The sequence below is a fragment of the Ursus americanus genome, chromosome 35, assembly GCF_024610735.1.
Source record: "Ursus americanus isolate L20-20 chromosome 35, mUrsAme1.1.p, whole genome shotgun sequence".
Taxonomy (NCBI): Eukaryota; Metazoa; Chordata; class Mammalia; order Carnivora; family Ursidae; genus Ursus; species Ursus americanus.
The window spans coordinates 15,996,971-16,009,992 of NC_142161.1; the positions used below are offsets into that span (position 1 = coordinate 15,996,971).

The 13,022-nt window shown below is 41.4% G+C and overlaps 1 protein-coding gene across 4 annotated transcripts in view; it reads right to left on the minus strand.

Moving 5' to 3' along the window:
- The window catches only part of SLC25A21 (solute carrier family 25 member 21), a 472,035-nt gene that overhangs the window by 1,040 nt on the left and 457,973 nt on the right, over nucleotides 1-13,022 (minus strand). For 2 of the 4 annotated variants that reach the window (XM_045799826.2, XM_045799836.2), the window contains 3 exons: nucleotides 5,866-6,047; nucleotides 4,897-4,949; nucleotides 1,826-1,883 (listed from right to left, as the gene is read on the minus strand). In XM_045799826.2, the coding sequence (XP_045655782.1) occupies nucleotides 1,826-1,883; nucleotides 4,897-4,949; nucleotides 5,866-6,047 (293 nt within the window). Of the gene's footprint in view, nucleotides 1-442; nucleotides 1,884-4,896; nucleotides 4,950-5,865; nucleotides 6,048-13,022 lie in introns of those variants that run through there. The other 2 variants (XM_087859066.1, XM_087859067.1) reach the window with 1 other exon arrangement.

A 13,022-nucleotide genomic window follows, 5' to 3' on the forward strand; every position in this document is an offset into this window, starting at 1 on the left:
ATGATATCAAGATTTTTTTTTTCTTCTCTTTTTCCCCCTGGTCTTTTCTTAGCAACAGTGAATTCACATGGGGTAACTTAAGAAAGACAACAGAAAGCTAAAATACAATTTGCTATTCAAAGCAAAATATGATTTAAAACTACTTTTAAAAATAAGAGAAGGAAAAGGGGATGGGGTACGGGATTGGGACTGTTTGATTTTTAAATGTTATTATTATTGGCTAATGTTGACATATTTCCTTTCTTTCTTAGGGGGTAAAAGTGTTATTTTTAAACTGGCAAATGCACTCTTCAGAGATCCTTTCCATCCCATTCACAGGGAGAGGTTAAAGGTTCAATTTCATGGCCTCTATGCAGGCAGTTCTCTCCCTCACAGGATGCAAGAGCATTACCTGCAAGGATAGAATGCAGTTGTACAACAGACACATTCTTCTTTCTCTTGCTTTTTTTTTTGTCCTACTTTTAATGACCCTCTTTTGGAATATCGGGCTGAAATATAAATTAACACGTTGGAAAGGATGTACAACCGAAGGCTGTGTATGTATATACAGTATGTCAAAAAGCCTTTATTTTTATACTTCAAATGCTCTAAATTAATAAAAAGTAATAATTATCATGTTATCTTTTATTTTTTGTTTTCCAAATGCTTTAGTGACATAGCCTCGTGGTAGAAAAGTCCCTCAGTCGTAGTTAAGAACAGGTGTCATCTAGAATGGGCAGATATTTTTGTTGACTTTAGCTGCTAATGTAGCATCATTTCAGGATGCAAATATAAAATCAAGTTTGTTCTATCAGTGCCAAGGAGAGATCTCTGAGAGAGCATGTTAGTACAGGAATCTTTGGAAATGCTAAGAATGTACTTCTATTTTGAAACATTTCCCCCTTCACAGTACATATTTTAACTCTACAGATAGTTGACTTCGCACCTGAAGCTGTCACTTACAACTAATAGCTTGGAAATGTAGTTTTACTCTAAACATTCTTTTTAAGAATGGCACAGGCAAGAGTTCTGAACAAAGATATCTGGATGCAAATACAGACAACACAAATGGGCCCAAGGAGTGGTTCCAATCTGTGTTTTAACATGAAAATATTTCAGCAACAAAATTGTTTTCAAAGGGAATTATGTGAAGGAAATTTCATGTGTTCTATTTGCCATAAGAGACTTCACGTATCAGGATTTAAAAATATGACCTGCTTTAAACAACAGTGCAAAATATAGAGTAGCTTTGGGAAAATATAGCTGTGATGTGTATTATTACTCTAAAGAATACCACCGGATTTAAATTTTAACATAAAATTCAACATTTTAAAAATGCCATTTTAGTGTACTTTAAAAACATTTTGTGCCTTTTAAATATTATTTATGGGATAATTTAATTCCTTATAAAAACTGTTCAAATTTTGGCTTAATTTTTTTAATACTTTAAGCATTTCTTGACCTTGTGGGAAAAAATAATTATCAATACAATGAATTTTCATTGTGAGGCAGTGTAAGAGGAATACAGATCACGAAATTTACATAGCTTTTATGAAATATATCTGATTTCTATGCTATTTTCTATGTTCAATTTACATACCTCACTATTTCATACTATTTTTCTTCTCACAGGTTTATGGATATGGCCAAAATTACAGTCTCAAATTGTCTAGAGATAATTTTTGAAGTATCAAAATAGGTTTTGTTCTTGAATAAACTGTTTCCCCTTAATAATTGTACATAATTGTATAATTATAATTTATAATCATATCAGCTGAGCTGATAGTCTCTCCTCATGGTTCTGTAGAGCAAATACCCATGATCTCAACACTTCCCAGGTAGTCACCAGTTCTCCTGAAGCCATGAATAGGTATATTCATAAACCAGCAGCATCACTGCACCACCTAGAAAAGAAGAGAGCTGGTTTTTATCTCAAGCTTGCAAAATAGTGTCACTTTCTCCCATTGGGTTTCTGAGTCTGTAAAGTCCCATGCAGCTTATCAGGCAGGGGCAGTGTAGACTTGTCAGTCCTTGGGCTCTAATACATCAATATAAAGCTATTGTGGAAAATTCCCAGAGCAAAATCAAGACCATCTTGAGTCTCCGAATACATTTTTTCCCCATGAGTTTCTGTAACTTTCATCATTTCGCATCAGATTCTTTTTTCAGGCACTTTTAATTTTAAAAAGTAAATAAATATAGACACATTTAGTCATGTAAGGGCATGTGGCATTCCTGCAAACAGAAACCATTCATATTTTTCACATGTAGCCAAAGGATTTATCTTTTTCAGTCCATAATTAGCACTGTCCTAGTTCATTCAAGAAGGCGAGCTCTAAGAGGGTGCTTGATGGATGAGTCTGATTTTCTCTTATAGGCTTCAAAGTGGATTGCAATGTAAAAAACAGCTTCTGAATATTTAAAAATATGTGTATTACAAAACATAGCTAGCTTTCAGCTTCCTTTTGCTCCTTTTGCCTGCCTCAGATATGAATGGATTTCACTTGAAAATTTGGTGGTGGAGTTTGGGTGTCACAGACCACTATTTGTCTTGAAAGGTCAACAGGACTATGATACAGAAAGACAAACACCAAGGTTGCGGAATACCTAGGAGTCGGGAGGGGCCTTTGCATGTGGCAAAATCACGTGGATGATTTTGTGTTCTAGCTGATGCAGTAAATGGCACATGTCCCGTGCTCTTTGATGTGATCTATCTATCCTCTCATGTCTGTGTGAAAAATATTACAAAATTAAGACGTGGGCAAATATCCTGAGCACAACCTCAAGAAGACCTGGCCGCATGAACAGAAGAGTGACTTCTGACGAAAAGAAATATAACTTGATTTTGATCTTAGTTATTTCGTACACTGCTGTGTGTGTGTGTGTGTGTGTTTAATCCACAGGCCACACATGTTTGTGTAACCTTATACCAAAGATAATTATCTGCCTGTAATTTTCATCTTTAACCCATGAAGATACTCTCTTAGACCCCTCTCAGCTGCTGTGGCCCTCTTGGCACTCTGGCAAACAAAAAAAGACCCACTAACAGAGGGTTGTTAATACCTATGTAATTGCTGTGTTTACTCTTATTAACTGTTCTCCACGTAGGACAAGAACATGCAGACTTGAGTTAGTTTTCAGCCTAGTGATATGTGGAGTTTAAACCACAGATGTCAAGAGCCTCCTTTCATCGGAGGTGACTGGGGGTGAGCCACACAGAGCTGCCGAGGCTGTTACAAAAAGAAGATGGGGTGCTTCCTACAATGAAGGATGAAAATCCCACACTTACCCTTTCTTTCACTTTTTTACTCTCTTAGAAAAAAAAAAATCTTATCCTTAAGTCAAATGTCGTACTTTTCTACCTTTCCTTCCTTTCAAGCCGCTGGGACTTGCATGTTGGGAGGACTTACGTGTGAGTGGAGGCCAGGTCCCTGAAGGAGATTTCCAGTCATTCACAGTTTTGTTTAGCCTGGACAGTCCACTCACAACAACCCTTTTCATTGTATTTAACAGCACAGCAACTCAGGACACCTCATGCAAAAACATTTAAAAAGCCAACCAAACATTTGCAAGCCTCTAACAAAACTTGGGGTCAGATTATTTAAGAGTTTTGGATTAAGGTTCCAGTCAATTACTGTTTTAGGTAAACTCTACCTGATCACTCTTTTCAGGCCCAACCCCCCCTGAGAAAGCTGGGTTAGGGTCATTCCTGTGATTTTCTCTAATACCTGGTCTACCAGCAGGGTTTTACTGTGTGGTAAAGGGAAAACACCACATGCTCACAGAGAGAGTCGCACAAAATCACCAATATTCTTTGTCATTGGCTTTGTTTTTACACACAGGCCAATGACTAACAGGAGGCAAGTCTCCATCTTAAATGTGAAGCAAAATCCACGCTTAAATGCCTAGAAAGTTTGGGCTAGATGGAGAGGGAACTGGGGAAGTGTTTTCTAGATACATGAAAGGATGTGCTATCCTCTACCTCGGGCTGGTTGGAGCTGAGAGAGGACGGTGAACGTGTGTGAGCTGGTGGGACAGGAGGACCCTGGTGTTAAAAGGGAGGAACGGGAAGGGGAGAGGGGAGGGGGGCAGGGGAAGCTCCTGGGAGAGGATACCAGGACGCCGAGCAGGTGAGTGTGGCCTGGTAGAAAGGCCGGCGAGGGTGGGCGCCTGGTTCTGTACTGAGACACAGAGTTGCTTATAATCCAAGACTGTTTGTCCAGGCGGTTGGGTCTGCAGCAGTTATGTTCTTATCTATTTACATAGAGGCAGCTGACTCTCCCTGTGGGGATGGCAGCCGGTTTTTTGTGGGCTGGCTTCTGGAAGCAAGGCCCTGAGCCAGGAGCCTCCACTGTCATGCTGACAGAGGCCAGGAAGGTGAGCGCCGGGCTGCAGTGCCACCACTCCCTGCACGGTGCATTCACCACAGCCCTCCCGGTGACCGTGAGGACAAGTGACTCCTGCACTTCGTGGAGGCAAGTTACCCTTCCTTCCTTTCTATTTTTCAAATGAAGTTGAGGCAGGAACAAGAAGGAACTGGGGGGCACCAGGAGAGTTTTTTCGGGCTGGTCCCTCCCTCAGTGCAAATCCTCCCGCACCGCCAGAAGCTACCATCAGTAGGCCTCCTTGTTCACTGGACCTCCACCTGGCGTGGATCCCTTCCTATTGACTTAAGCTGGGCTTGGGCTTCTATCAGCCTCCAGCAAGGTCTTAAATAGTACCTTATAAACAAAGGTGGAAAACCTTTCTAACGGATGCCTTCAGTGTCTTGAATACTCGCAGACAACTTTATATCCTCAAGGTTTCCATCTTTCACAGTGTGATCAATGTAGCATGTTGCTGACCGACACAAATAAGAAAAAAAGAGACACTAGAACAACAAAGAAGGAAGGATATAAGTAATAAAAACATCATTACCTGGTCCAAGCCTCATAATCTTGGGAAGCAGGCCTTTGTACAAAGCTAAAATCCTATAACAGGAAGGGAAAGAGCAACATTCTTAATTCTGAATTCTGAAATGAATTCTGAATTCTTAATTCTGAAAATAGAACGGACCAGCTTTATTGAGATGTTGACCCAGCATCCACAAGAAACTTCATTTGAAATCACATGTACCCCAAACCAGGCAATATCTGGCTATATATTTTCTGCAGCAAACCGCACAAAGGGAAAGAGTTAATGAATTCTTTTGCCCAAGTGATGCTGATCGTGCCCAACCAGAAATATGACTTTCCTCAGCGAGGAGGTTTCTGCTTGGAACACAGGTCTTACTTTCAAGACAGCTGTGTAGATGGACAAAAATGACTTTTGTAATTGAATTTAAAAGACCACAAACTCGGCCTTCACAAAAGGAAATATGACATAGTGTGCATCGAAATAATAAAATATTACTCGTTTACTTGAGAATAAGGTCTGAGTGAGGAGGGGTGAAGAGACAGACGTAACACTTAAAAAAAAAGACTAGCAGAGAAAAGCATGTACTTCAGATATTTGAAAGAAAGCCACTTTCACGGAACTCTCACGTTTAATTCTCCCGGGAGAATATAATGAGGTGACGTTTTGACTAGATTTACAGTCAGAAGACAGTCATTGTCCTACCCACGTGTTCCCAGGGTGTATTACAGCATGGGACGCAAACTGCCAAGCAAAATGTGCATCTTAGGATTCTAAGAGAAACACGCAGCCGGTCGGATGGTGGTGGCCCAAGCTTCTGGATGGTGTAAGAACACGTTGCCAACATCTCATCATGGTGTTATCTTTCCAAGTTTGTCATTATTCACACACACACCCAATTTAGGAGGGCTTAATGGCTCTCGGCAAAATGGAAGTACGATATGCTTTTAACAGGACTTGCGTCCTGCCCATTTACTAAAATAAGAATGTTACCCTTCTTCCCGGTAGACCGTTGCCATTGTTTTAAAACAGGTTTTGTACTTGATCTCTCCAGGAACTGGTTGAGGCCCTTGAATCCTACTCTTGGCAACATCAAAAGGGATGTTAATGACTGAGGCTATTGTGCCTGAGAGAAGACCAATCCCAAATTTTCTCAAAAACTCCAAGGTTGGATCCTAAAAGAAAAGAAGAATAAAGTAACAGAAAGAGAAGCGGAAGGCCCTAAATTGGCTAAACACTATAAAGCAATATGTATTTAAGCAGAGCATTGCACTCCCCGGCACCCTCCTGTTATTCCAGCGGAACACATTAGGATTTCCTAGGCTGGAACTTGTTTTCTTGACAATCCCATTGGCTATGTTTTTACACATGGTCTAAATTGCTGAAGTACACATTTCCTCACACAGGATTTATAAACACAGTTCATAAAGAAAGACTGGTATGGCATATGGGGATGATTTGTATAATTGGGCTTCACAATGTACTTAGTATTACTGTATCAAAACAGGAGAAATCCAAGCACACTATTAGCTAATTGGCCAGAATATTTTACAAATGACAGCAACTTCCACCATGAAGCCTACTAAAATGCTCATTTGTGTGTGGACCCCCAAATGTTAAATTAAATCAAGGCTACTCTTGGTCTGCTGCTATTCCCCTCCAGGTTTTTTGCATTTATTTTCACGTGTGGCTGATCCACTGTACTGAGAAGTGCTAGCTTCCTGTTATTAACAAACCAACTTGGGGAGTTTGCAAAACAGCCTGTGACATTCTGTGCATTATAAACAGTAGTAAGTTACTGGACTAATTGGCTGAAGAATTTACAACCTATTGTTCCTGAATCTTATTCTTCCTTCGTGGCAAAGGAAGAAAAGAAGAGAGAGACAGAGGCACAGAGAAAGGGGGGGGGGGGGAGTAGGGGAGGTGGGTGGGGGGGGAGAGAGAAATATTTCTTCTTTTCATTTGAATTTAGGTCCTTCACTTTGGTCTGATTTGATTTTCCACCCCTCCCTGCTCTGCTTTCTGACATCAAAGTATTTAATTAGGTCTTATGTGGGAGTCACTTTCCTTCAGCCTATTTTTGTGCCCAGTGAGCTTACATTATGCTTTGTTATAATGAATTTGCTGGGAAGTTCTCATTATGTTTTCAGCCTCAGTTCTTGCCCTGAAGAGAGGTCACCCCACAAACCTTAAGTTGCCGATGGAGACCACCCACCCCTCCCCCATCCCTCCCCTGCCCTTTCTTTTGGTCAATATTTCAGGAGGATCTTCACCCAGGAACAATACAGGGTGGGGCCATGGTACCATTTCACCCAGCAGGAGAACGGAAGTGGCGAGACATTCTTGATTAAAATAAAAATTAAAAATTTAAGAAATCATGTCTGAGCATTGCATGCTTCTAGCTTCTGTGGCAGAAGAAAACTTCTGGAAGCTCTGAAATTTTCAACTGAACCAAGAGCCAGATACCATCACAGAAACCCCTATGTGGCTAAATATAAAAAGTGAAGGGTTCGGTAATAATTCTTGGATCTGGGCCATACAGGTGCCGGGTAGGTTTAAAGGGATTTAAAAACCAACAGGGTGTTTCAACAGGAAAAACAATGCAGTGATTGCAGTATGAGTGAGGTGTGTTTAAATAATTCCCCCTCCCCCCATTTTTTTTCTCTTTTACAAGGAGAGAAAAATGCCTTTATGTTACCCTTCTCCACTATGGCCCAGAAGCAGAACCGGAGCTCAGGAGGATGGCGGGTTCAGGACTGGCTCTGGTTTGTCTGACCTTGCACAAGTCACCAAGTCACACAGAGCCCAGTGTCCAGAAGGGACCTGTTTCACACCCTCCTTACCTTTGTACCGCATTATTTTTCTGAGAAATAAACAGCAGCGAAAGCACTATGAATGTTGTGTAAGTCTGGCGGAAAATGGATAGTATTATTATGTAGCCTGTCTTCCAACGTCTCAAAGCATCCTGCAATAAGATTCTCTTATGGCGTCCCTGTGACGCAGCCAAAGCCTCCCTTTTGAATTGAGGACAAGGGTGAAAATGATGACTTGTATGAACATTGTCCTTTGGGACGCTCAGGGGACCCCATCAAGCATGCAGCCTGTCCCATCTCCTGGTGAGGTCACTGAGGCCTAGAGTTGGAGGAGGGGGGTTCCCTCCTGAGACATTCGGTGAAGGCCCCTGTGCTTGAGACACTGCTGGAGACTAAAGCCTCGGGGCTTCAGCTCCTCAGTTTTCATTAGCACCAGTATGTACTGAGCCCAGGGTCTCTATACACCTCCCAGACTAATAGTAAGGTCCCACAGTGGGTCCCCAAAACAGACGTGCACCACAGTCACCTGAGAGCTTTACAAAATATGGATGCCTGGGCCCCACCTCAGGTTTCCGGATCAAAATCACATGGCAAAGGGCCTGAAAGTTATTTTAAAAGATCTCCAGGACTTCTGAAGCTGCCGGGCTGAGGACCCAGGTCCAGGCATCAGTGATTTTGATACTCCTTGCAGCAAAGCAGATGGTCAGATGCTACGCTTCTGGGCATTCTAGGAAGGACAAAAGTCTTCTTCGGACAGCCAGGAGGTATTCCTCACCACCTGGTCCCCGGGCCCCCAGCCTGTTTCCTCCTCGGAGCCCGTGGACTACTCTATGCACCAACGCGCCTGGGGTTGGGTGTTCCCAGCAGAGCCCCCTCAGCTGGTCTCTGCTTTTTTTTTTTTGCTACGTGTCACCAACCATTGTCAAAAGGCAGCCTCTCACACATTTTCCCCTGCGTGCCCTCCTGGCTACTCCCACTGCTCTGGCTTCAGTTCAGACGCCCAGCACTTTACCAGGTCGTGTTTGCTTTTTGTTCTCTATCGTCTAGTCACAGCGGCACCAGTTCTCTTTTTGGAAAAACAGCTCTGCCTGTGGTATCAAAGACCCTCGATCCTTCCCCACTGCACGGCGAGTAAAGCCAAAGCTCCTCACTTGGCCTTTGGTTTCTTTCCCACAACCTGTTTCCAACTTACGGCTCTGGCCTCAAGTTTGATAGCTCCACCCCGCCCCCATACTATAGTCACACTGGTTAAATCATTAATTATGCAAATTTAAACCAAGGACTTAGTTCTAACTCTTTTCTTCAAACGACTTCTACAGCCTATAAAGTCCTTCTCCATTATAGTCCCCTAACGCAGTCCCACGTCTCCTTTAGGGGCCAGCTTAAATCCCACCTTGCCCAGGAGACTTGAATGGATCCCTGTCAGAACTGATTTCTCCCTCCTCCTGTACTCTTGAGCCTCTGTGTGAACCACAGTCATTGCCCTTGCCAAGGCTCACTTTGTGTTTGGTTTATTTTTGCATGTATTTATTTTCCCTGCAGGACTGTGAGTTGACATAGCATAGAATGCATATTACTCTTCTTCATGTCATCTATTATACAGTGTACACAGTAAGTGCTAAATAAATGTCTGCTGATCGGTCTATCGATGTATTTATTTACTTTTGTAGAAACAATGAGAACCAGGTTTAACCCTTAATCACTATTCCTCAAGACTCATCATCTTTTAGCCTAGAAACAAACCCCTATTACAACTTTACATTTCTATCTTTCTGCCAGGAGGCATTAACCTGGCGACGTGACAAGGCATTGGACATCTGCAACGTGGAGCACTTCAGGGCAAGGAAATCGAGACTCTCAGGTCACAGAGCCAGGCCTGGGCTTGCTAGATCCCACTGCCCAGTGACTCAGAGAACATGATATGGCAGCCTGTGACCAGAGGTTAGCAGAAGAATATGGTGGGAGTAGAGTACGGTCTTGACATACTACACTTAGGGCTCTTTCTTATACTTCCTTATCTTCCCTTAGTAGGGAGAGCCACCCACTGGCCTCAAGAATGAAAGTTTATTGTAGCACGACTATGTAGAGAGAAAAAAGGTAATATTTCGAGTTTCTGGCTTTCATATAAAGCCTTTTCATGTGTTATGTCAGCTAATCTTCGCAAACTTTGATGTAAGAACATTAATTATTATTCCTGTTTTAAAAATGAGTTAACTGAAAGGTTAGGTATAAGAAGGGTCTTTTTGTTGCATCCACGTGAACCCAAGACTTTGTCTTCCGCCAGTTTTTCTCCTGATACTCCTTAGGGTCAGTGGGTGGGCTGGTGGGAGGGGTGTCCCAGCACCTCCTGAGATCGTAAGCAATGCTTCTGTGTATGTGTATATGGGTTTTTCTGTAGAGAGTGTCCATGGATTTTATCAGGCTCATAAAAGCTTAAAAACAACTTCACGAAACTATTTCCCCTACCAATAAATTTATAAAGAAGAAGGGAGTTCAGGGTTGAAAACACTGGCACTGAAGAAAGAAAGTCCTCATTCTCACAGGGGTTATCAGGCAATTCAACTTCGTGAAAAGATTTCTGCACACATTCCCGCCCCGGAGTCAGGTTACTCATACCTCAACCATTTCTAAGAACTCGGTGGTTCTCAACGTGTGGTGCTTGAACCACCATCATTGGTTCCATGTGGGAACTTATTAGAAATACAAATTGGGGTTCTATTCCCAGGCCTACTGTTGGAGATGGAGACCAGCAATCTGTTTAAAAAGTCCTCCAAATTAGTCTGACGGATACTAAAGTCTGAGAATCCCTGGTTAACTGGAAGATTATGGTTCATCTCTTTATATCCTCAGGTTGGAGAAGTGACGCACTGGAATGCTCTGGACGTGCTGGGAGGGCTTTTAAAACTTTCTTTGGTGGAAACGGGGCTTTGTTTCTTTAAGGCTGCAGAACTAAAGGTGATGCTGTTAACTCCGCTCAACCTCTCCCACCCCCGGCTCAGTCCAGAGCAAGAATGCACACCTGTGAGGTTTTGGGTACGAGTGGTACCTGTCACCTAGTCTGAATGGGTCATTCTGGTACCGGCTATCCGTGAATCACCCAAGCATTTCTGTCAATAATGGTAACAACAAATCACAATGAAATTGATAGCAAAAATAAATAGAAACATAAAATAATATACATTATATAATGTTTATATTATTTTTCATAACTTTCATTATGAGAAATAATGGTACTATTAATAATAGTTACTTATTGCTAGATACCATCTTATATGCAAAAACTATATATATAAAACATTTTTATTATTATATAAGAATCCTATGGATTAGGTATGTAACACTATTTTACAGATAAGGACACATGCCTGAGAAAGTTAAGTCAGTTGTCCAGGACCACAGTACTTGTAAGAGGTGGAGCCTGGACTTGAACTCAGGTTCTTCGGATTTGCAACCATATGCTCTTAACCATTATATCATATTGTTTCTATCCATCATTCATTTTTTATTTATTCACTCAACAGGCATTTATTGGATGTGTATACATGCCTAGTCCTACTCTGGGTGCTAGAGTTGAGTGTGGAGGTAAATGATCCAGAAAGGGGTTGGGGGCGGGTGTATTATTATCACACCATGTGATAAGTAATGAAGTGGGGGTGTGAACAAAGTGCGAGGGAAACATGCAGCAGGGAGAAGGCAGTTACTCCTGGGCTTTCACTATCAAAGTCCTATGAGATAGTACCCAGCTTCTCTGCCTCTTAAAAACTTAGGTACTTCCTGATCTATGTGTCCAACACCCCAACTTCTTTGGGGAGGCCCAAAAAAGTGCATCTCTCTTGCCAGTCTTGGAGTTCTGACAGGTTCAGTGCAATCTAGCTACCTGGGGGGGCAGGCAACTGAGGTGTCATAGCCCTCTCGCTGATCAGCAAAGAGGGAGCAGACACAAATGGCAGCTGCCCGCTCCTCCCTGAGGAAACCACATGCTATTAAACAACCAACCGAGGGGCACCTGGGTGGCTCAGTTGATTAAACATCTGCCTTCAACTCAGGTCTGATCTCAGAGTCCTGGGATCAAGCCCAGTCATTGGGCTCTCTGCTCAGCAGTGAGTCTGCTTCGTCTTCTCCCTCTGACTCTTCCCCTGCTTGTGCTCTCTCTCTCAAATAAATAAAATCTTAAAAAAATAAATAAAAGAAATGAAAACCAATTGGTCAAAAGGGAAATTAGAAAATACCTTCAGACAAATATAAATGAAAAGACAATATATATGAAATGAAAATACAAAACCTATGGGATGCAGTAAAAGAAGTATTCAGAGGTAATTTCATAGTGATAAACACCTACATTAAAAAAGATCTCAAATAAACAACCTAATTTCACAGCTTGAGGAGCTAGAAAAAAGAAAAACTCAGTCCAAAATTAGCAGAAGGAAGGTAATAATAAAGATTAAAGCAGGGATAAATAGAGACCAGAAAAAGTTAAAAAATGACATCGAGTTCATTTTTTTGAAAAGATAAAAATGACAAACCCTTAGCAAGACTAATAAAGATAAAAAGAGAGGACTCCAATCCAACAGGAATGAAAGAGGAGACATTATAACATCACAGAACTAAGAAGGATGAGACTACTAAGAACAATTATATGTCAACAACCTAGAAAAAGTGGATAAATTCCTAGAAACATACAACCTATCAAGCTTAAATCATGAAGAAACAAAGTCTGAACAGACTATAACTAGTATGGAGATTTAATCAGCAATCATGAACCTCACAACAGAGGAAAGCCCAGGGCCAGATGGTTTCACATCGCTGCTCCCAAATATATAAAGAAGAATTGATACCAATGCTTCTCAAACTCTTCCAAAAAATTAAAGAGGAAAGAACACTTCCAACTCATTTTATGAGGTTAGCATAACCCTGATACAAAAGTCAAAGACACCACCAGGAAAAACAAACAAAAAACCCCCCAAAAAACAAAATACAAAACACTATAGGCCAAGATTCCTGATACAGATGTAAAAAATCCTCAATAAAAAACCAGCAAATTGAATTCAACAGCACATTAAAAGGATCACACACCATGATGAAGTGGGATTTATTTCTGGGATGTAAAGACTTTTTAACATACAAAAATCAATTAATGTGATACACCACAACAGAATGAAGATAAAATCACACGATCTCATTAGATGCACAGAATGCATTTGACAAAATTCAACATGCTGTCATGATCAGTACCTTCAACAAACTAGGAACAGAGGGAAAGTCCCTCAACATAATAAAGCCCATATATGAAAAGTCCACAGTTAACATCACACTTACTGATGAAAAACCAAAAGCTTT